Genomic DNA, 25,590 nt, shown 5'->3' with positions numbered 1-25,590 from the left:
CATCAGTGTTGAAATTAAAGAAAGGAATAGCTTTGAACTGTTTGACTGATGTGTAAAAACCTTGCAGAACATTTTTTTACAACTTGCAACTTTATAAATGACTTTTATTCCCAGCTGAAGATATTCTCATTCTTCATATTCTATATTAAATCACCCAATTAGCTCATTTCCCTGCTTGTTTCTTTTAAAGTGCATGTTTGTGTGGTTTTGTCTTTAGTTGCACATGCTTGTGTGGGATTCTTCTTGAAGCTCATCCTCACTGCAGGTCCTGAATACCCAACTCATAATGTTATCTAATGGGTTTAACATCTGCAGAATGAACAGAGGGTCTCTAATGTTAATTTACATAGGAATGTGAAGGTTTCAGCCTCTCTACCACCCAGCGCTTCCTATCGCTGACTAATGTCTTCCCCTTGTGTGTTTTCCTCACATGCAGCCAGACTTTTGATTTTTTTTCTTTGGTTTGGTTTGTGTCCCTCAGAATGAAGAGAAGCGTAACCTGAGTTTAGGCGGCCATGTTGGATTTGACAGCCTCCCTGACCAACTGGTCAGTAAGTCGGTCACACAGGGATTTTGTTTTAACATTCTCTGTGTAGGTGAGTATCAAACCACGCTGTGTGTGCAGATGTGTTTGTGATGTATATAATTAGCAACTCATGGAAAACATTTCTCTTCTTGTTTTGTTTCCCTCCACTTACAGTGCAGTAAAAATCCATGTCTGAAAGCTGATCAATTACTCCCCGGTGACTGAGTAATTTAACCTTTGCTCTCTTTCTGTCTTGTCTCTCTCTACTTCCTACCATCCACAGGGGAGACTGGTATTGGCAAGTCGACGTTAATGAACACGCTTTTCAACACCATGTTTGAGAATGAAGAGGCAAGCCATTATCAGAATGGCGTGTATCTGCGGCCGCGAACTTATGACTTGCAAGAAAGCAACGTCCACCTCAAACTGACGATTGTCGATACCGTTGGTTTCGGTGATCAGATCAACAAGGAGGATAGGTGAGCACAGCAAAATGATAATAGATGATGTCAAGAGAGCGACAGAACTAGATGGTTGATAGTTCCCTGTAATCATGGTTTTTGGTGATGTGCAATTTGCTGAAAAGCAGAAGTAAGAACCAAAACCATACTGTCTATGGTTTGAATCAAGCCATAGCAATATTTAGATGATTGTTTAGAAAACCAAACCATGGTAAATGTTACCGTCAGTCCCATTTACTGCATCACAACTGTTTTGATAAATTCCGATAAACAATGCTCGTTATATCGTCCCATAAGGCAAATTCTATTCATATGATACTCAGAGCATCTGACTCAGAACCGGTGTAATGACAGATTTTCCTGTCAATTCTTATCCAAACCCTACTTTTCTATTTGCAAGAAGACAACGCCATAGTTTTGCCCAAATTAGTCTGCGTTGCCTAGGGATACAAATGAGAGAAACAGACACAAACTAATATCAGTCCAGATTTCCTGCACATTTTGCTTTTCTCAGTAGGATGGAAATAGGACAAAGTGGGACAGCATTTAAGAGGAAATAGTTGATTTTTTTTTTTCCTAACATTCAGCTGTGGAATGGAGTGTTCTTGTTGTGACCTAGTCAGCAAGCATCACTCTCACGCCCTTTGATAGCAGCTTTCTCTGTTGGTTGTATAAACCAACATGCCGAAGGACAGACTCCTGCAGCAGACTGTAAATGCACACTGAGGGAGCTTCAAAAGGTCAGTGTTGGTGCATTCCACAGAGAAGATTGAAGATAGATGTGAAGGGAGAGGACAGATGACTATAAACATGGCTGTAGCTGAGGATACAGAATAGATTTTTAAAAATTTAAATCTCACTCTGAGCTGTAAGGTAGAATGTGAGAAGGTCTTGTTTTACCAGTATAGTAGATTACAGATGTAGTTAACTGTTAATTTAGGTAATTGTCAACAATGTGCATAAAAATGACAATGGTTAACAAGAAGACATGTAGGATTTTGCTTGTAAGCAATAATTTTGGTTTGCTGGTATCACAAGGTATTTGTTTATAGGGCAAAGATCTGTCTGATTCATGCCTATAACATAATGAATTCTGTTATTGTTGATGCTATTTTCCATTCCTGGTGTTCACACTATACTAGAACACACAAAGAAACAGCTGTAAATGTCAGTCTACTGTATGTTGGGCTTGTTTCTTGTAGGTGGCTCAAAGTAAGGCAAATAGGCACTTGTATTGTAACAGGCACTTCTTGTAGACATGAGCCATGAGGCAATTCAGATGTTTGACATTGCTCGATGAACAGTTGTTATCAAACATGTTTGCTTGTGAATCTTGCCAGTGGGAGCTGGAGGAAATGTGAAAGCAGAGGTGACCCCAGCTGGAACCAGTGAGGCTGAGGTGGTTGTGTAGCACCCAGGTGTAGCAACATAACATAAGCAATGCACGTTTGTGTGGGAGCTACAGCAGTGTCTGTTCAAAACATAATTCAGAGCCTGGGCTGGTGGAACTGTGGATACTTATAGCAAATAAGTTTATTGAATATCTCAAACACAGATGCACAGAGCTAAACTATGGCTGTGAGACTTAGATCTGTGATGACTAATAAACCACAAGCAGTTCACTTGAAAGAGACTTGCATTTCAGGCAGCTATGATGCAGTTCATTAAGCATGTGTTGTCCTTTTTCTCATCCCAAAATTAACTGAACTGAATGAGTTAAAGCTGCAGACTTCTCTAAGTAAGCTTGGTGTGAATATGGTCTAAAACATCTTTGAACTGTCCCATGACCCCTCACCCCACCATCCCCAGTTAGGCTGGTGACTGTTGTGGGAAAGCTTGCAGAGACAAATTGTCCTGCTGCAGTAACTAACATAATTTATTATTTGTAATTAAAAGAACATTTATTATTTCTTGACATTTTAACTTGATAATTGCTGCAGTGAGAAAGAAGAGCAGAATCAGACAAAGATTCCATTCTGCCCTTACTGATTTGTGTGTCTAGTTTTGATTCTTCATTGCTACTGGAAGTGTTACAGTGCGTCCCACTGGAAAAACTGAAGATAATCACTATGAAACACCAGCAAGTGACAGTGTGTTAGGTAATGTTGGACAATAGTTTCCATTTCAGTAATCCTAGTATATCTCTAAAAGGTGAAATTTATTTTAGATTTTTTATTTATGCTCTGTCATAAGTTCAGCAAATCTGCTTTAGAAAAATAAACAGTGGTATCTGAAAAACATTATTTTCCTTTCCCTCTAGTCCACATCAGAGTTGGTATACTGTTGCAGTGCAAGTCATATACAGCGTTGTGGATAGCCAAAAAAACATTTAACTGTCTGTCTACACATGCAAAGCACTCACAAACTAATACTACAAAAAATGTTTTTTTTGCTGCTTATTCTGGATTTTCATTGATTTACTGTTGACACTGCTTGCTCCAAAGGCCATCACAGTTAGAGCAGACAGGATGTTTTTCAGCCTCTGTGATTAGTTTCAACCAGATTCCCATAAGCCAAACACAAATTTCATGCAGCACTAAGCTGCACAGCTCTAAGCTGAGATCTTGGCATAGAATCAGATCACACAGTTACTGAAAACATAACTCAGCTCATTTCCCTAGCGACAAGTCCATATTTCCTTTTGTATTCATTACCAATGCACAAATAAGGGGACAGATATTTTGCTTTTATCCAGAGACATCCATAAATCCTCACAGTTTCTCTTTGTCTGTCTCCACAGTTACAAGCCCATTGTCGACTACATTGACACCCAGTTCGAAAACTATCTCCAGGAGGAGCTGAAGATCAAACGCTCACTGTTTAACTACCACGACACCAGGATCCACATCTGTCTTTATTTCATTGCCCCAACAGGACACTCCCTCAAGTCTCTGGACCTCGTCACTATGAAAAAACTGGACAGCAAGGTACACACAATCAATGCACAAACACACACCCACATATATGCTGTGGTTTTCCCCCTTGGCAAAACGCACACTCACACTCTCCTGGTCCTTTCCCATTGTCTGTGAATAATATCAGTGTTGCTGAAATCCGACCTCCCTTTCACTGTGACTGGTGTGCATTTCGTTGAGGCGTGGAGATCCCTGATCTTTTTGCAGGGGTGCGTCCCAAAAGAATAAAATAGAAAAAAGAAAGAGTGCTGCAGAAAGCTTGCAAGCTTCCATTTCAGGGTATAGGATTTCAAGAAAAGTTCACATGCCATTCTTTGAGAGTTAACTTGTTTGGCCATTTCTGTGGAAAAAATTGGGGTTTAGATTCTTAACAGCCCCAGATTTTTGGAAAGACCTGCCCTATATGAACAGATTAACACTTTGCTGTGTTAAGGAAACAGGCTTGTCACATTTTCTGAAGTTTATCCATATCCATAAAATAGAAATGTATATGAGATAAAACAAATCGGTTGGTCTTGAAATATGTCCTCATTATGCTAATCTTACTAATTCTGTGATCCAATTTGACATGTTAATAGGTCAACACACAGCTGTATACCAGTCAATAGTCACATTCAGAGCTACATTGATTTTTGGCTTTTTCATTGCTCTTGTGCGAGTTTTACTATACAGATTATTGGTCGGTGGTTCCATGTTTTGCCATACATCCAATGAGTGCAGCTCACTGGAGACACAATCACAGGCTTGCCCTCAATTAGGCAACTGGTGGAAAAAATCTCATCACAACAACACTCGGAGTGTCAAAGAAGGGAGGGGGGAGATAGAGAGGTTTATAGGGGAAGGACAGAGTCATGAAAGTAAGCAAGTCAATTTTTCGGGGAAAGCTGGAGCCATTTTGTATTTGTCAAGATTTTATTGTTTTCATTTTGTAGAAATCTTTGGTCATAAGTGGTAATTGAAAGGGTTTTCCTTGAATTTAGTGAATCTAGTGTGGGCTGAGTTGCTGTAGCTTGCTTTGCCATTGCAGCTATTGCTACTCATAGAACCTACCAGATCCCTTTCTTTGTAATCTAAAGAAATACTTGGGCATGAGCATTAAACAAAGAATTTGCTTACATGTATGGTACTGTTTTCTTTCGACTTTATAATACACTTGAATAAATTCAACATGTTGACATTTTGATAAAATGTTTTCAAGAACTGCTCAGTATGATATACACAGCTTAAAACCATTCAGAGTGGTTTTTGATCTTCAATCATGGTCTCATAGTGTGGTAAGTGTGGAATTTCAGAAAGGGAAAAGATCCTCAAAACATCTCAGAGCACATGTTCACAAAGCACAGAGGAGAGTGAGCAAAGAGAAGGAGAAGATTTGTGTGTCTTTGGTTCTGTATGCACTTGTTTGACTTAAGGCAATAGTGAGAGAAAAGCTGTCATTCAGGATTTTGTTGACTGTTGTATGTTGGGAAGGTGTGAAATATTTTACTGATCTGCAAATATCTACGTTTCAGCCTGTTTAGCTTTGACCCCCAAAGGTTGTATTTACTACCACCACAGTCTTTCACTGATAACACTGCTGTAGGAATGACAAAGTGGCAGCTTCGGTCCTGTTTGTGTCCATTGATGCAATGATAATAAATCCAGAACAAAGCAGATGGTCAGCTTGTGACCAAAACCTGCTGGCTTACCTCTGCCAGCTATCATCAACGCACGGCTGCGCATCTCTGCCAAATGTGTGATGCTATTCTAAACAATGACTGGCTACCACAGCCAACTGTCACTCCCAAGGGACAGCTAACAGTTTAATGATGAATTCAGAAAAAATATTTATAATTTATTACACAGTGGATCATAATCAGGCATTGTAGTTCTCGGTGATGTTTAAACTCACTAATTGCATTGCACTAACATGCATTTTTCAAATGTACTTTTTGATTCATCCAGATTTAATCTTACTACTTAGGACACCAAAACTTTACCTGAGTGCAGTGCATGTTTCCAAGGCCAAACCCATGGTCAACAACAATGACTAAGTACCTCTACTGTTATCTCCACAAGACAGCCAGAGTACTGTTCTGACCTAAGAAAAAACCTACATAAACTTCAGAGGGAAGGTCTGAGATCCAAATTCAGGACTTGTCTTGCTGTGAGGCGCCAGTGCTGACCACTGAGCCTCTGTACTGTCTTTACCAGCCAACAGAGTGATCAAAACCTGCCACCCTGTGTTTGCCAACTGTCTCCTGATACCATCCAAACCATGACCGTATACGCAGCAAACTCTCTGTACCCCTCACTTTGAACCAAGCCATGGTACCTTACCTGAGCTAAATATATTACTTATCCCTTCATATGAACCACAGCAAAGCAGTGAACTTGAGCTACATGTGTCTGCTATCGTATAGCAGCTTACCTGCTATACTCGCCCCTAATATGAATGAGAGCAAAGCAGCTTACCACAGCTAAATCACCCCGTCCTTTCACATGAACCACACTCTTTTGCTTGTGAACCTCCAGCATGGTTATGCGGGGACATTTTAGTTATTCAAAGGCTTTTTTCAGTTGCACAACACCAGAAAGTGTTGATGGTGTAAAAGAAGAGCAATGTTGGCAGCGGGCACTTTTATCCAAAGTGATTTACAGCAATGTCAGTGCAACAATGGACACAGTTTTAGCCTGTGTGGGTGGCCACGGTGAACACCAGTCTGACCTCAGTGGCTCTGTCCCAGCAATCTCTCCACCATGTGCAATATGACCACTGTTTTATCTGAAAATAAGTCAGTGCTGAGTGACCACAGTGTGGATGTGACACTGTTTTGTTTTACAGGCTTGATGGGGTTTATGCAGTGGTCTTTTCCACATAGAATAAATGTGTTTTAGGAAATATTTTCAGCAGCTGTGCACCACATCAGCCTTTTCATATTTTGCAGTTTTATTTCTGTAATTTCAGAGCTCTAGTTGGCTACAGGTGGACCACAGAAAGTAGCTTTGCCCAACCAAGTACGGCTTCAAAAAGTGGTTATTTTTAAATTATCTGATTCACTGTTTTGTCTGTAAAATGTCTGCAGTATGGAAAATGCCTTTCATGTGTTCACAGACCCCAAAGTCACATCTTAAAATACAAAAACTAAAACCGAACCTGCAGATTTAAAACTGAGAAAATCAGTAAATCCTCACATTTCAGAGGAAAGCAGATTGAAGACAGTCAATTAATCAATGGATTGTCTTTGCACTAAAATTAATGATATAATACAAGTGAAGATTAGTGTCCATTTCATTGCCATGAGAAGTATTTCAAGACTGTCTCCATCTTTGCCTTGCTTTCTGTGATGAATTACAGTCTCGTCAGTGTAAGCATTTCTGTGTGTGAATATTAGCTTTTATCTGAAAAGTAAAGATAAATGGACAGAGCTGCCCTGTCTGCCAGATAGCCCTGTCACAGGAAAAGCCAGGGAAGCTGACCAGAAACAGCTTTTCCCTCAGACTGTAGATTTTGTTGTTAGGGCTAGACAATGGTGTTTTTCTTGCACACGGGGTGCGAATGACCCCCTCCCTACAGAGGGTGGTTGAAGGCCCAGCAGAGCAAGTGGGGTTTGTGGTGGATGAAGGCAGGAAGAGAGATAAGAGTCTGCAGGAGGTGTCCTTTGTTTTAAACGAATATTTTTTTTTTAAAAAAAAAGGAGGAAACCGTTGCCAGATAATTATCCAATATTAGGATGCAAAGGATTCAGTTGAGGTCATTTGGCAAACAAGGGGTGATATATCCTGTAATTTCAAATTCAGCATGACACTTCATAAGGATGCTGTTATCTTGAAAAATGAATGTCCACAAAGTCATTGAAAAGAAGAGAAATGAAAAGAAGATTTTAACTCTCATTAAGGTTTTAACTCACTAAAACTTGCCTGAGAGTCATCACACTTAATCATCACACTTTACGTTGCAGACAGGAACTCCGTAATAGCTCATTTGGCATACTTTTAATGGTGCCAATTTCCCAAAAAGTAAAGAAATATTGGCAAAAAATGTGGATCAAGTTGTAACTCACGGCTAACTGACTCCATGAAACTGAAGTAAGAAAACAACTGAAAATAAGACTTACAAAATGAATTAGTATAAATTTTTTCATGTTGCATTATACATATTTTTGAGAAAGTACCAGAATTATCAGGCTACTTCAGTGTATGTGAATTTCTTTTTTTCAGTGATTATCTAAAGTGAACTGCTTTGATGTGGTTACAGCTACCCGTCTGGTGTTCCTAGCTGTTCAGAACAAACACTGAAAACTATTTGGGAATACTCTTTGGCCAGCTGGGAAAACCCAGTTGTGGGAAATGAACAAATATCATGGTCCCCTCCCTCCTCACTGACCGTTTCAAGACACTTTACTCCCATCTGCTTCAGAGGCCAGACAAGGCAGCATTGAAAAGCGATTAATGAAGTTAGTCTGTTAAATAAGGGTTAAAACATGATACTGGCCGCCCTGATGCAAATTAATGATTCAATAAAGTATGATGAGCCTGTAATTTGACTCCTAACAAGCTCTGGCTCTTGCTCTCAGGCACACTATGGAATTGATGAGTGAATCTGCAGGAATCCTCCCCATTCCTCCCGGTTAGTGATTTGGTTAATGCAGCCATACAGAGGAATGCAGATAAACAGTGTTTATTTCTGCACATCTGCTGCTGATTGGAGATGGAGCCTAGTTTGTTTTCATAATCACTGTTTGTTTTATTTATCTGTCAGGGTTCTGCCTGAGCTTATTTGCTGTACAGTTTTGCTGCATATGGTCTTGTATGCTTCCCCAGACATGTTTAGCAATGTACTTAGCTTGGTTTATGTTTTTAATTAGATCTTTAGCATGTTTAATTTAGCTTTTTCACAGTGTTTGTTTATGACCTGGTGACAAATGGAAGTTAATTGCTTTAATCTTAAATTCAGTGAAAACACTCTCTGTGCATATTCTGTCATTATATTAAACTTGACAAGTATGTTTTGTCCTGTCATGAAGATGCAGGTTAAACCAAACTACTGAAATTCTATGTACATTTATGTCCCTCTGTTTTTCTGATCCTTTCCTCAGGTCAACATCATTCCCATCATTGCCAAAGCGGACACAATCTCTAAGAGTGAGCTCCATAAATTCAAAATAAAGATTATGAGTGAGCTGGTGAGCAATGGTGTCCAGATATATCAGTTCCCAACAGACGATGAAGCAGTCAGTGAGATCAATGCCTCCATGAATGTAAGTCATGTTGTGACACTCCAACAAACACAACAAACACACTCAAAAATTCTCATACACTCAATCTTCTATGTGTTTTTAATTAAAAAAAATAATAATTTCAATGTTTTTACCATATGTGCTTTGTTCCGATGAAAAAAAATGTGTTGATTGAGAAAAATTCCTAGTTTTTTATAGACCTTTGACAGTTTGTCTCAAAATTGTTGGATTAAAGAGGCTTAAACCATCATGTCTTTAGCACCACATGTGTTACACATCTGGTAACAGCGGCATATGTTGACACCATTTTATTTGCTTTTAACACATGTGCTGAGAAGTAATGTTTCTCTTATCTAGGCACTTTGAAATCCCACAAATCTGTGACTGTATACACAGGAAAACACTCAAAATATTTGCAAATACTAGCTGACCCTGGGCATGTGCTTGTAGTATATACAAATGTTATGCGTAGTTTAACACAGAATTGTGTTAATATTAGGTCTGTTTAACTGCACCAGTCTTTCCATAATAAAGAGAAGTCATAAATTAATGGCAGCACATGCTTTCCTTCAACTGGATTTACATGTCCATTTGTACATTTTCCACTGTCAAAATAAAACAGTTACTTAGAGGTACTGAAACTGTGAGTACCTGTATAATTGAACATAAGCTAATGGCTGCTCAGGCGGCAAGCACAAATACATTTTCTGCAGAGAATATTGGTCTTTTGCATTTCCAATTTTATAATGGGAGTGATGTATAATCACTCTCTGCTCAAACACACACCCACACATGCACAAATGCTCAAACAGTAAATTCTCTCATGGATAAATAAGACTGTGTTTGGTTCTCCCAGGCATAGTCCTTGTACAGTATCCCCATCTATTCATAGTCGGTTACATCAGCGCCCACACTCACCAGCTTGTTCCTCTGAGTTGCAACCAGCCAGCTGGTTTCAACTCGCCACCTAATTTTTGAGGTTGCTATCGGGCATGTTTTCCCCATGATGCCTCCCTGTCGATCCTAATGAGGCATAGTAGCTCTTGTAGCAATAAGAAACTGTGTGTGTGTGAGTGAGTGTGTTTAATCACTTTAACAAAATAGGCCTCAGAGCCCCAGCGGAGCCACATGTTAAACTTAAAACAGAGCTCTGGTGCATGTCAACATTGTTACATTTCACTCTGGTGTGGTCTGGTTGTGAAAGATAAGAGAGATGACGGCCACAGTGAAACAAGTTTTATTTGAAATTAAGCACTCAATTTTCATTCAGCCATTTTGTTGTTTTATTATTGCTGCACAACAACATGGTTGTGTCTGGTAAAATTCAACTTGTAAAACGGTTGCTGTGCTGTATGCCAGTATAAGAATACTGGCATGAATCTGAGAAAGTATGTAACCCAAAACACAGAGGGAGCCAGGAATTATTCTCTGGTTATGTCTCCAGTTACCCCTGTGACCTCTTGATCTTTTTAATACCCTAACATCTTTTCCTGTGTAGGCCCATCTGCCGTTTGCTGTGGTCGGGAGTGTGGAAGAGGTCAAAGTGGGGAACAAAACAGTGAGAGCCAGACAGTACCCCTGGGGTGTTGTGCAAGGTGAGAACCATTTACAAGCAAGTTAATCGGGGTGTGTGTGTGTGGGTGTGTGAGTGTGTGGATGTTTGTGTTTCTCAAGCAAATGCAACAGTGTGTACATGAAGGGTCAGCTGATGCTTAACTCCTTCCTCCAGACCATAATAATGCAAATGATTGTCACTTGTTGGTTGATCCAAACTTAATTGGACTACTATGAAAAAAATTGTGATTACACAGAGAAACCATTGGAAAAAAGGTTGATTTTATTAAGGTGACAATTAATCATTACTCAAGTCACTTCCTGTGATTCATCTGTAACTGTTTTGCTGATCTGTCCAATACTAGTCAGGATGCAACACGATGAAGCAACAGAAAGACCTGACCTGTTGTTCTGATGATGCTGGTTAGTTTGTATCTGAGATATTATAAGAGGGCTTTTTTATATATGCTAGCTGTTGGTTGGTTGCTAGGTTACAGGTATTAAATAAGCAAATGTCAAAATGTGGGAAGAGTGATGTGTCATGAAATAATGGAATTTATTCAAATACCTCTCAACCAATCAAGGCAGGATGTCTGTACTAGAACTGGAGTCTTTATTGCACCATCATCTGAGTGTGCATGTGTAGTGATTCTTCAGGGATTTTATTGCACTGTGAACGTGTCTGGAAGTGGTCATGGGTGGATCATTTTGGAGGAAGTACATGGCTCAGTCTCTTTCCAGTCCCTGCAGGCTTGCTCTGTTCATTCCACCTCTGTTGGCGTGTTCATGTGTATATAAAGGGCCATTCCAAAGTTTTAAGTGTGGATTTGAAGTGCACAATAAAAACTAGACTATACTTTTTAAAGAAAGAAGTAGAAAGTATTTACAGGATCTTCCTTTTTGAATGTATAAGTACAACATGCTAGTAGTTATGCAGATGTTTTGCACATATGGGAAAACGACACATAATATAACTCAACAGCCGAATGAGCAAGCCTGCTATCAGTATCCATGGTGAGAGATGTTTCCTGCTTGTGGCAGAGTGGCGAGTGCGTCCCACCGTTTTCCTGTTTATTTATACCCTCCCTCTCAATGTGGAGTGCCCTGCACAGCTGTGAGTGTGACTTCATGCGGAGTGACACTGTGAAATCAAGGGCGAGTGGGCAGAGATTGTTTTGGGGAATTGCCAGTGTGTGTCTGTGTGTGTCTTGTGATGGGTATGGTGTCTCTCTTGGCATGCATATACCCTATGCCACTCAGGCTCTGTATGTCTGCGTGCATGCGTTGCCCCTGGAGACGTCACCTATAGTGTCGTGGGGTCTTGGGATCTTTGTTTCCCAAGGCTCATTCCTCTGTGCTCATCAATGAGGGTAAACAGTTTAATTTAATAATGTCAGGCAGAGTTGTGCTGTGAGAATATTACTGCTCGGATGGGAGTTATACTCTCAGGGAAGCTTTCTCCCTCTCTCTCTCCTTCCCTCCCTCCATGTCTCTCTTCATTCCTCTTCTCGGTTTACTGTTCTTGTGTCCTCACTCTTTCTTCCTTTCCTCTCTCCATTATCCACTGACCACTCTCATTCCCCAACCCTCAGAGGACACTCTATGGTTATTTATAAAGCCTGCTGTGTGTCTCCTGGGGGACAGATTCCTCTGGACTGCATCAGTCACTCTGAACCTATAGTCCAACAGACAGAATAGAGCCATCTGCAAAAAGTTATCTCTATGGGAACTTATTTCTGTGGGATTTATTTGCAAAAGATGTATTCCTTATTTTATCATTATACAGCAACAATTAAGAAGTGGTAGATGTAAGTAGGAAACAGGTTTTCATGCTGATATTAATACTGCAAAATGCTGAATTAATCGAATAACATCTGTGTCATTAGAAGGACATGAGACTATATCTACGTTTGTATTTTTTTTTTTTTTTTTTTTAATGAAAAGATTTCCTTACCCAAGTAAACTTTGGAGTAAAACCAAACTATCTTTAAAATTTTGTTTAGTTAGAAAAAATACTGATTGTGCCTTTAATTAATGAGGCTATGGGATGATGCTGTTGTGCTTCCATGTGCATCTTAAGATATACATGTGATTTCTAAAGGAAAAACTGACATTGTATGTTTAAACAACTGAACAACCCTGAAAAAAACTTTTTTTGTTGTTTTTTTTGTTATTGTCTGTATCAAATAATCTTAGCAAGCTTGTCCATCTCTGCCTGACAACGCAAATCAGGGCTAATGAGATGTAATACAAGAAAACTACTCGGCTCATAGTCAGGCACACTTACAAACTGATGGCTCACTATTCATACAGTGCACTTTGTCATAGTATCTGAAGACAGGGGCAGAAGAGGACAGAAGTCTCTGTGTTCTATGACACTCGACTGAAAGGAGGGTCTGTGTCAGTGGAAACAGTTTGTAGATGCCAGATGTCATATAGATGGGTTATGGTAACCTCTGGAAGAGCCATGGGAAATTTCCAACGACTTGAAGGAAGACAGAGGGAGGACTGTCTACTGACAAAAAGAGTAATTGAGCGGGGCTCAGTGTGTGTATGTGTGTGTGTGTTTATCTTCCCTCAGGATCTTGATGCTCTGTTATCTCTGAACTCCAGACATCTGTGTTATTTAACAGACCCCAGTATTTCTTATCTGCAAAGCTACTGTGTGTTTGTTGTTCTGTGCACATGAATTGTAGTGGATGTTTCTATGTGAACATGGATGTTGTTCATCACTTATTTTGCATTTCACTCTCATGCTGTTTTGGGGAAGTTAGGGCTGGGCAATATGGTTAAAAACACAAAACATTACTCAAGTTTCTATCCAAATTTAATTTAATCATATTTACAGAAAGCTAGAATTAACAGGTTGTGGCTCCAAATCTCCAGCTGGATGCCATAACACTATGGCAGAAGAAGAGGGCACAACAAGATGACATAATCAAAGGAGCACCAGTCAAACCTTAAATGATGGAAAACCATGAGGAAAATGTAATAGAAATACAGCATTTGTCTCAGACTAATTTGAAGGTCTACATGGGTAAAAACAGACATATAGAAATAATAAATGTCTTAATTGTAAAAGAAGGTGTAATTCAAGATATTGAGCTCCACTGTGACAAAGTATTGAATGTAAAAGCTTTCCCTAATCTGTAGTATTCAGTTTTTGGATCATATTTTCTGTAAATTTGCCACAACTAACATAAAACTACCAGATATGCTAACATCTGTGTACCATGTAGTTTTAGATAAAGTTGTTTGTTTACTGCTCAAAACATGCTAAAATCCCATCAAAACCACAGGAGCTGATGATCAGCCTGGGACTCAGTGTTCCTCTCAGTGTTCAGTTTGTGAACATGGTGTTTTCATGTAATTTAATTTTGCTTATTTGTCTAATTTCATTAATTTTTAATAACCACAGATTTAGATTTGCAGCCATGTGTCTGTTCTCCTCTATTTGTATGTTTCTGTTCTCATACTGGTGTGTATGTGTGTGTGTGTGTGTGTGTGTGTGTGTGTGCAGAGCCCCGTGCTCAGATAACTTGAGGGCTCAGTGCTGCAGTCAGTCAGAGCTTTGGCCCTCATTCAGCGCTCAGCAGGGGGACCAGTACAGAGAGACTATTAGATGCCAAATGAACAGGCAATTTCAGTAGCCTGGATACTTGCCCTAGAGAACAGCTCATTTCTGTTTTTAACTTGTATTCTCTCAATGATGATGTGTGGTTAACCAGCACATTTAAGTAAAAAATAAGAGTGAGTGATTCATACCACTACTGTTTCACATCTTTTACAAATTTATTTTGGGTCTAAAAGCGTTAAAGTAGAAGAGAGTGAGTTGGTGGTTATTCACTTGCTTTTTTGTCCAAGTCCAATGAAGGAAAGCCATGTTTCTTTGAGTGCGGTGTTTGTGTTGTTTAGGCACTTTAACTGTGTTATTTTGCATTTTGTATGCTGCATTGTGGTTTGCTATCATACACTGCATGCTACACTCCCAGCACTCTCCATCAGGAGAAGCTTAATGCCACACTAATTGGACATTTTCAATATCATTATTGCTCTCTTTACATCCACAGAGCTCACAGCAGTGGTGGTATTTAAGCACAGCATACATCCCATCCTCCACCACTGCTACCCCAGGGTTCAGCCCCTGAAAGGCCACGTAACTTCCCTCTTCACGTGCCCCCAGCATCCACACACTTCACATCTGAAACAACAGAAAAACTCTTCATAGTGTTTTCTGAAGCAGGTCGAGGCAGATGGCCGCCCACCCTGAGTCCGGTTCTGCTCGAGGTTTCTGTCTCTTAAAAGGAAGTTTTTCCTTGCCACTGTTGCCTAGTGCTTGATCATGGTGGGATTTGTTGGGTCTCTCTCTGTAAATACCTATTTTAAAGAGTATGGTCTAGACCTGCTCTATATGAAAAGTGCCTTGAGATGACTGTTGTTGTGATATGGCGCTATATAAATAAAATTGAATTGAATTGAATTGAACTGAAGCTTGCTAACAGGTTGATCGCATTTACTTCCTGAAAGGGGAAAGTTATTTTTCCTTTGACATCACATGTCCGTTTTAACAGGCCACTCTTTTTGTGTTTTTCCAAGATAAGTTTGGCCGATGTATCAAGTTATGCACTGGACCACATCTGCTCCAGGTTTTTAGCAGAAATATGGCCTTCATTTAAAAATTGGTAGTGATTGAGCATATCAAATAATTACGAGTTTTTCAAGTTTCCACAGTGACTCTGAAGGCATTATCGAGTCTGTAAATGGGGAAAAAATAACATCAAGTAGGAAAAACTTTATTTTCAAAGGGAGGAGTTATTTGACAAGAACAGTGCATCATTGGAGAATCAATATATTCTAGGCGTTATTGTCCTTAAAGGGTTTCCCTCATACTTTAATACTGTGGCTGTTACGATTGTGAAACAGGCACCGAATTGCATATAATGTGGCATTGAAAAGGTCTTAAAAAGACTTAAATTTAACTTGGCAAACCCTGCAGACACCCTGTGGCTGACTATTAGCAGTATATGCATTGCTATATCATTACCCTCCTTTTTATCCAGACTGCATTTTCAAAGACTAGAAATTGATTCACAGATCGGTTCAGTCCACTTTCAGGCACCACTACCCATTTCATCTTCCAATACTGACCTCTGCTCTGGCCTCTAACAAAACAAAAAAATGTAACTTTTTAATTTCCAGTACAGTTCATATTGTTGCAATGGAGTTAAATGAGGTGACCTATTAGTAAAAAGGCTTCATCGGAATAGAAACGACGCCCACGGCACATTCCCCCTCTCTGCTGTCAGTCTGTGAGGCAGGAAATACTTCCTGCCCTTTCCCCACCATGAATTCATTTCACTGTGAGAGTCACTCGGACATGAAACTAAAGTGAAGTTGTTAGAGTTCCTCCAGAAGAAAAAATGAACTTGGAAAAATGTAGAATGTCTCAAATCTATCCACTCCAGTTTGTTGGCAAAATGCGATAGATTTGGTTTAATTTAATGGATGCCAAATGTGATTTATGTAGTGTATTCTGTGCAGAAAAGCTCACATCTCTCTCTAAAAAGACTTCCTGCTTTCGAAAAAGAGATGGAGAGGGAGGGAGGAGAACAGGGTGACAGATGGAGTGTTAAAATAAGTTTAAAGCAGTGAAATAGGCAGCTAGGCACAGAATGAAATGTGAGAAGCAAAGACTCAGAACTTGAAAACAAGGCATGACTGTACATTTGTAGCTCTGATGCTGTCAAAGCAGAATTTGTCAGAGCCTATCATGTATCGGAAATAACTGAAGATGATCACCTGAATCACCTGCTACTGCTTTCCTAATTATGGTGTATGTGCTTTTTTCCCCTCTCAGTTGAGAATGAGAGCCACTGCGACTTCGTAAAACTCAGAGAGATGCTGATCAGGGTCAACATGGAGGATCTGAGGGAACAGACCCACGCCCGCCACTACGAGCTGTACCGACGCTGCAAGCTCGAGGAGATGGGCTTCAAAGACACAGACCCTGACAGCCAGCCATTCAGGTAGAGAGGGGGAGAGTGGACTCACAGTTAACACATACACTGTCATCAGGGAGAGTGAAAACAAACACAGTCCAAAACCACAGAGATACTCAAGTGTCAGCGGCAGGGAGAGTTTCTATTGTTTACAGACAATACCTAATCTATTCTTGTCTGCCGTGTTTTCACTCCTTCCTTTGTTCTGTCTTCTCTCCAGCCTCCAAGAGACGTATGAGGCCAAAAGGAAAGAGTTCTTGGGCGACCTGCAGCGCAAAGAGGAAGAAATGCGGCAAATGTTTGTCAACAAAGTAAAAGAGACGGAAGCAGAACTGAAAGAAAAGGAGAGAGAGGTCAGTCTGGGCAAGAGAAGCTAGAACTATTTACACTTTATAGACTTTTGTCCTTAGAATCTTGAATCGGATAAGGAAAAACTCCCCTGGTAGAAAAATGGAAGAAACCTCAAGAAGTGCAACAGAGGAGGGATCCCTCTTCCATGTGTTGTGATGTCATTAGACAAAAAACAACCTTGTGCTGTCTGGAACACACAGATCACTATGTATTGAGATATACACTTTTATCGTTGCTGTTCAGTAAGCACAAAAACATCCTGTATAGCACCACAGTTTCGGAGCCTTGCAGTCAATGTCAGCAGTACAGGATAATACATGACAAGGTGCCCTCACATAAAATAATGGACGAGGTGGAGGCGAGGAACTGTCCCAGTGTCACACATGTTTAGCTCCATTTATAATGTATATTGTATATTGTAATAATAGTACACTTTTTATACAGTAATAAGCTCAAATCATAGAAAAAATGGATTGTGTGTAATGTGATAACTCCACTGTCACACATCCAAACACCTGCAGTCAAATGTTGGTTTGTCAGGCTGCTGTGGTATAAAGTGTCACATTTTCTTCCAGCTCTGACAGTCCGTCACGCTTAATGTTGGAATATAATACTGCTCAGATACATGATTAAATATGTAGGAGTAAAGTGCTTCCTTGGCAGCCTCTAAATGATCATACAGTTAAATGAAGCTGCATTCTTCACCAGCTAGTCCTAACTGTGTGTTCAGTGCTGATCAGGTAGTGAGCAGGGGGGGTTTTAGAGCTGTTCAGCTGGAAATAGCTGCAGTTTATTGACATTTTTACATGATACATTGATCTATTGTTAATAAAAAGAAAATATTGATGAGTGCCACTCATCTGTTCTCACATCTTTTGTCTCATCTGTCCTCCTCCTGTCGTCCTTATCCTCGTCTCCTCCCTCTCAGCTGCATGACAAGTTCGAGCAGCTGAAGCGGATGCATCAGGAGGAGAAGAGGAAGGTGGAAGAGAAGCGGAGAGACCTGGAGGAGGAGATGAACGCTTTCAACAGGAAGAAGGTGGCAGCTGAGACGCTCTCCTTATCTCAGCCCCTCAAGAAAGACAAGGACAAGAAAAAGTAAGCCAATCCCTCCTGTCTGTCACTCACTCACCTTGTTTTTCTTTCCACAACAGGAAGCTTCTTTTTCCAGCTCTTCTCCTTTCTTTTAACTAATCCTGTTGTCTTTTTAATTTGTGCCTTAAATCCTGAAATAATTTCCTTTTTGTATACAGCCGTCTGTTGCTTTTCTCATCCCTTCTCTTTTTTGCTCTGTTACAAGTCTTTAAGCTGGAGGTTTTTTCATTCTGCCAAGTCCTGTGGCACAAGCGTCACATTAATAAGCCTTAAATTGAATGTGCTGTGCTGTTGTCGACCTGTCTCCAATACACAAGCATTTCAGCTATTATAAAAGGCCTGGCATGTGTTAAGGAAACTTCCTCCCCTTTTTGTCCTGCCCAAGCTTAACATTTCCTGTCCTTTCACTCTTTCCCTTTGCCTCACTCTAATTATTCAGGATATTCAGGGAGGAGGCAGTAAACTCACTCGCTGAAACAATTGAAAGCTTGGCTTATAAATAGGTGATGCAGAATACAGATCATTTTCAATAGGGGCATGCTTATGGTGCATACTATATATTGATGATGGCACAAGTATAACTACAATACAGGTTCCGCATCTTTTAGCTCCTTAACTACACATACTGTATATTTCACTGCGCTGCAAACCATATTCCAAAGTAAAAGTTTTATTTTTTAACCTCCAGACAGCAATCAGTTTCTGTTCATTTCAGTACAGAATGACTTGCAGAGACACGTAGCAGATGTATTATTCAGTCACCCACTGTAGTGAACACTGTGTCACATTTACTTCCCTGTCAAAGTTCTGTTTTTATTGCTCAGAGATGCAGCTGACAGCAGGGATTGTTTTATAAATTCTTTCCCTGAAGGTGCATTCAGGGAACCTTCAGCATCTCCAGGTTTATGTGGCAAAAAAGTATGTGATGTGAGGCTGTTTTTCCTGGAACTGTGGAGGCTAAGCTCCTTAGTTCCAGTTAAAGGAAATCTCAGTGCTACAGCAAACAATGATATTTTAGACAATAGTTTACTTCCAAATTGTTGCAGCAGTTTGTGTTTGGCTGTTTCTTGTTTCCTCGTGACAGTGCTGCTGCACACAAAGTGAGCTTCATAGAGAAATGTTTTTTTCCAAGTTTGATGTGGAATAACTTGACTGGCGTGCACAGTGTCCTGACCTCAACCCTGTCCAACACCTTTGGGATGAATCGAAACACTGACTGTGAGCCAGGCCTCAGTAATGCTGCTCTGGCTGAATGGGAGCAAATCCCTGCAGCCAGGTTTCAAAATCCTTTGGAAAACCTTCTCAGAAGAGTGGAGGCTGCTACAGCTGCAGATTAATGCCTGTGGTTGAGGAATGAGATGTTCAACAATCACATGTGGGTGTAATGTTCAGGTGTCCACATACTTTTTCCTATTTAGCGTAGCTTATGAATCCAGTGCAATCTCTTAAATCTTGGATGTTGGAGGTCCCTTAAACTCAACAGCACAGAAAAATGTACTACTACTTAAACATAAGAAGGAGACTAGATATATGATCTTGATGGATTACATATCAATAGTGGGTTTTTAAGTCTCTGCAAGTTAATTTTCAAACTGCACTGAGAAGAGCTGAAGCTAAAGTCTGTCTGGGAGATTTGAAATCATTTGAAAACACTTGTTATTTATATAGAACGTGTAGCTCACATAGTCTGCTGGCAACACAGACACACTCTCTGAGGCTGAGAATCTATGTGAGGGCATGTGGCTCCATCTTGTGGTTGCTCTTAGGCTTTTCTGTCAGTGCCGCTGCAGGAGACTGATCTTCCCATTTTGTAGTTTTGTGAAAGAGATTCCATGCATTCTCAGTTTCCTATTTTGTGTTTTATGCCATCCAACCTTTTGTTACACTTGGGGAAACATATTGATAGTGAAACATTGTTGTTTATAACAGATAAAATTGAGCGTTTCAGAGATTCAGGAACGATGCTTGAAAAGGAAAATGTAGCAATGGCTCATACTAATGTTTTCTGTTTACTAACACAAGTAGTGGCACTTATTTAAACGCAAACATCTGTAGAATTTCAGTCTTTATTATTCATTTATCATTTCCTTAAAGTAGCTGTTTATTCATTCAATTTATTTTGTTTATTGTTTGTCATTGTTTTTCAGTTAATTTATGGGCGCTGTACACACGACCATGGATTTGTCCTCCATCACCATAGCAACGACAACACCTGTTTATTTTTGTTTGGGTTTTTTGTTTGTTCGTTTTTTGTTTGTTTGTTTATTTTTGACATTCCATCTTGACATTGTGCACATGGACCAAAGACACTGAGGATGATGATCAGGATGAAGCCACAGGGGAGAAAGAGTGAAAAGATGGTGAGAGATAATAAGGAATAATGTTCACTTGCCAACAGTGGCCATCTCATTTATTCAGGATCTTTTATTCTGTGTTTGTTTTGGACACTTTATATGTGTGTGTGTGTGTGTGTGTGTGTGTGTGTGTGTATGTGTATGTGTATACACACACACACACACACACACACACACACACACACACATATATATATATATATATATGCATTTTGTTTTTCTATGTTTATTTTCTATTTTACCATCAACTATTCACACAGAAATGAGAGGTTATAACCCTTCAGTCAGTTTGACTTTTTGGTACTAGTGTCACATACCAGAGTAAAACATTTGAAACTGTCCAATGTGCATTTAAAAAAAACATTAGGCTGAGCTTGATTTTGAAAGACTGGCGTTTAAATCAAAGATGGCATTAAAATCAAGTCTTTCCTAAAGGTTTTTTTTTTTTAATATCTTGAACCGTTTCAAATGTTTCTAGGTGTGGTGCATCTGTTGACCTTTCTATAATCATGAGACTTATAGATTAAACACATTTCACAGTAGAAAAAATCCCTATAGTAAATGAGCCCAAATAATACATTTAAATCGCATTATGTCAAGCAATAAAACTGAGTACCTGTATACTGTATATATTATTGCATATACATAGGTACTGACAACCTAAAAGTTAGTCTTAAATATTAATAAAAACTTATGCAATATTCTGGTGCTGTTTCATATTAACGCAATAAATGTATGTGAATATTTTCTAGAGCTTACCCAGCTTAATTATGCAAAATGTACTAATTTTTGAATTTGATATTATTGTAAGAAGCACATATGACGGTGTACATTGTCCATAAGTGATGTAACTTTTTTGTAAACCATGAGTTGATTATGATGTGACAGTGGACACACACAGAAACATGAAGCCAGTATACACACACACACACACACACACACACACACACCCACACACCACACACAGGATTCAGGAAAACATACAAGCCTCAGCTCGCTGTAGAAGAGTTTACACTCAGATGGAGACGAGAGCAGCTGTATTTACTGTCTGTCGTTGGAAATAAATGCAACCCCCCCCCCACCTCCCACTCCCTGCCTCCCAGCTTTGATGTCTCTCTCTCACCATGATTTGTTTGATGATATTCAAGCGGGCGGCAGATGAAAGCGAAACACAGGCAGGTGATGACACTTATTCCCTCACGTGCACACAAAGACGACATGTAGCGTTTCCTGTTTAGCGATCCCTGGCTGAAGAGCTGAGTGATGTTTGCTCAGCCTGCACATAATCCTCCCTGCTTTCGCCACTGTGCTTGCTGACCTCAGCTGGGTGTGTGTGTGTGTGTGTGTATATATACGCACAACATGGCACGTTTACAGTGTGTGTGGAAAAGGGGAAACATGTGACACTTGTCTGTGGAGGAAGTGTGTGTGCATATGTGATTGGGAGATAATGTTGGTTAACAGTATGCCTGTGTATGGAAAGATGAATGGGGTGTGTGTGTTTGTGCATGTGTGTACAGTATGTGCTAACACAAACTGCAGCTGGTTGTTGCTCTGTTTAGAAACCACGTCTGCATCTCGGCGCTCAAGAACAGCTTTTGCAATTCATCTCCCTCTCAGCTTTTCCTCTTTCTAGTCTGAAAACAGATCAGACATTTTGCTACATCAACTGGAAAGTGTAAGCTGTGTTAGGATTTCCAGCCAAGGTCTTGCTAGTTTTAGAAGGCTTGATTTTTAAGTTATAATTGGTGATGGATAGTAATTAGTGAAGAACAATAATTTTTGAACAGACATGTACTACAGACAAGTAAAGTTCCTAAAATTTATTTAAAAGATAATTTATTACCTTTAAAAGTGATTTCTTGGTCCAAAACCACTATATTGTTGTACAACCACTGCGAGTTTCTTCGTTTATTGTCATTTCCTGTATTAGTATTTGTTTAACTGCACAGAATGTATGAGTGATTAATTGAAAATAAGATGGGGGAAGTCACAGCACAGTACTGAGATCTTCCCATAGTAATAGTTCTCTGTTTACTGTGAAAGCTCTGCCAGCACTGTTATTATTCTGTCCACCACCTGCTGGGCTCACTGGATCTAATCCAGCAGTGCAATCTGTTCAGAGCTCTTTGTTCTGTCTAACCCATAGTACACCAACACACTCTGCTGACAAAGCTGAGTGACTATGGCTCTCTGACACTCGGTTCTACAACACTGTACATACAGGACAAGATGATAGCACACAAGTACTAAAGCTGACTAGATAGACTTTAAGAACAGGAGAAAATTAAGGGTTAGGAATGATGAAAACAGAAATACTCATGGTAATTAAAAATATAAATCAAACAGTACTGTCTTGTGCTTAATTTGAATTTAGTATCAAATAATTTCAAACTAGTATATCAATTTTGAAGCTCAAAATTGTCAAATTTTAACATAGGTTTAACTTAGAGAAGCATAAACTTAATGTAATAATGTTAGAACTGCTCTTTTGCTTTTTCCGTATTTTACCATAGTGTTTTTGAGTGTTTTACAGACAGCAGTGTCTTGTAATCCCATGTGGGTTTGCTTAATGTTTGACATGTCACAGAATTCTAAAACACTAACAGCACTCTACCAAGTACTCTGCACATAAGACAGCAAAGGAAAAGCTTCTAAATCAAGTCAGCACAACCAGAGATGTGTGTGTGCACTGTAGCTTTGTAAGGGCTTAAACACTCAAAATAAAATCCATTAGTATTAAACATGACTTCAAGTTAAAACACAAATCATGTTGGTATAATTTTATCTTTATAGAGCAACACATGCAAAGTGAAATATGGATTTTAGTATCTTGCTCAAGGACACTTTGTCTCCAGACAATTAAACTTAATCTGTTTTATTTTCTCTCTGACGCAGGACTAAACATGGCAACCTCTGAATCGTAGGAAGGCTTCTCCAACCTGCTGCTGCTGCTTTAAACTGACAAACCACAAAATCACACTTTCAGACTTTTGAAGTCATAGCTTTATTTCTGTGGTCGACAAAACAATAAGATATAGCTGCCTCGGTAGAAGGAATATGGAAAAAAAAAACCTTTATATTTTCACTGGTGTAGCATCCACTCAGTCCTTGACTGCAGCAGACTGAGCTGACTCTACAGCTGAGAGGACAGACAGTAACCAGTTCACACTGAGGATAGTAACGCTGGCTTCCCTCTGAACACAGTAAACCGTTTCAGCAGCCTGAAGTCAAAGAATGAAGATCAAAGTCTGTTCGATGTCTGTAGGCTTTGACTGTTTGGCAGTGGAGATAAAGCCCCTGTGGACACACTGCATGTTCATGTATCAGCAAACATGATGTAACTTATAATATATAATGTCAGTAACGTGAGAAAACTGACTGACAGCTCTGACAAAGCAAAATGAAACTGGTTACTTTTATCCAAATACTTCAATATCAAGAATGTGACAGTATTTTAGGTATAATTATTGGTTCTCTCATACAGTATGTCAAAATAAGAAAAATATATATTGAAAATTTAAACAGGAACATTGATGCTGGATCAGATAATCTCATGTCATAATGTCAAAATGACCATTTTTTGTCATTCTGCTCTAGTGTTGAACTAATCTCCCAAAAGGTGCTCTTGTTTGATAGGTAACAGTTGCATAAAGTAAAAATCGACACAGGCTGACGCGTTAAAGAAATGAAAACATTTGCAGCATTTAGTCACGAAATTAAAGCTTTTTTTTTTCCAGTGAAATGTAACTTTTGTAGATAACTGGTAAATAAAACAGCACAGAAATGTTTAGTACAAGTAAGTTAAAGATTAAAATAATAATAAAAAAGGTTGTGAAAAAATATAATTATTTGCATTTTTTTAAAAAAGCTCATCTTTTTCTCAAAGTGCTATGTGGCTCTGGGGAGGAACCTGAGCACCAACCTGCCTCACGAACAAACAGAAACAGGATCAACTTTCAAACATAAAAAAAAAAAAAGCCATTCATGGCCTCAACCACACTTAAAATAAAACACACACAACTGTCTAACTCTTATCCTTTACCTCCAACCTGTGAAACAAAACAATTTGTGGTGGATGTAAAGGACAGGAACCTTAAAAAGTAGAAAATAACGTGGCATTAATAATAGTAATTATAATAATATTAATAGGTAGAGAACTTAAATGGACCAATAACTCAAATTTCAATTCACTCAGAGACACCCAACGATTTCTCCTCAACTGCCCTCGCTGTCAACACACAGAACGAGTTATGGCATCAGAATAAGAGCTGGACTTGTACACTGATCCACACACACCTCCAGATTCACATTTGGTTGACGACAAGTGCACAGAGGAGACTAAAACAGTTACTTCATTTGACCTTTACCAAGCCCTAAGGAAAGAATCTCTACCTTTATTTTCTCTAGTCTTTTAAATCAATGAGGTGAGTAAGACTGGGGTTTAAATCTATCGCCTTAGTACCCTATGAAACGTATGACTGATGCTCTAAATGGAAGATACAGGGCACGGTGCACTTGTAAAAAGATTGATGGTGTGAATAAACCTCCTTCTAGTTGACAGCGGGGTGCAGTGGCGGGCAGGGGGAGATGTCTTTCAGCTGGGGATCGAACAAACCCTCAACGTCGCTTCCGTCCGCTGCCGGGTTCACCTCCTCGTTATACAAACACAGAAAACCATCATAATACTCGTCCGAGTCCCCCTGTTCCCCACCGCCTATGCCCGCGCCGCCCCGACCCATCCTGGCTGCCCCGAGGTGCTGCGTGAGACTCCAGACCCGCTCCTCCTCCTGGATCTGGGCGCTGTCGAAGATGTAGACGGCGTTGGCCGGCAGGGAGAACTCCAGGCTGTGTAGGTACTCGTCCACCATCTCTTTGCAGTGGATGAACTCGGCACTGTCGATCTGAAAGAGGGTCAAATACTCAAAGCCGGAACCACGACTAAGCACTTTCCTGACGTGCAGGTCTGCACACAAGCATTTTAAATTGTACACTTCTGCGTGCAACTAAAACACCCTCTTCCCTTGGTTTCCAAATGACTACTTCATACAAAGATGCGTGTCGGTTTTTGCCAATAAAGACGCATCATTTGTTCACCTGAATGTGCCAACATGTG

General features: G+C 39.7%; 1 protein-coding gene across 2 annotated transcripts in view; it reads left to right on the top strand.

Annotated features, from left to right (window-relative positions):
* Positions 1-25,590, top strand: part of septin8a (septin 8a) — a 38,347-nt gene that overhangs the window by 8,357 nt on the left and 4,400 nt on the right. Inside the window, exons 2-10 of one of the 2 annotated variants that reach the window (XM_018691684.2) lie at positions 482-596; positions 810-1,005; positions 3,728-3,914; positions 8,981-9,142; positions 10,620-10,716; positions 16,533-16,701; positions 16,895-17,027; positions 17,954-18,123; positions 20,268-21,562. In XM_018691684.2, the coding sequence (XP_018547200.1) occupies positions 482-596; positions 810-1,005; positions 3,728-3,914; positions 8,981-9,142; positions 10,620-10,716; positions 16,533-16,701; positions 16,895-17,027; positions 17,954-18,123; positions 20,268-20,271 (1,233 nt within the window). In that variant the 3' untranslated portion in view covers positions 20,272-21,562. Of the gene's footprint in view, positions 1-481; positions 597-809; positions 1,006-3,727; positions 3,915-8,980; positions 9,143-10,619; positions 10,717-16,532; positions 16,702-16,894; positions 17,028-17,953; positions 18,124-20,267; positions 21,563-25,590 lie in introns of those variants that run through there. The other variant, XM_018691683.2, reaches the window with a different exon arrangement.

The sequence above is a fragment of the Lates calcarifer genome, linkage group LG20 (genome assembly GCF_001640805.2).
Source record: "Lates calcarifer isolate ASB-BC8 linkage group LG20, TLL_Latcal_v3, whole genome shotgun sequence".
Taxonomy (NCBI): domain Eukaryota; kingdom Metazoa; phylum Chordata; class Actinopteri; family Centropomidae; genus Lates; species Lates calcarifer.
This window is presented reverse-complemented; position numbering and strand designations above follow the sequence as displayed.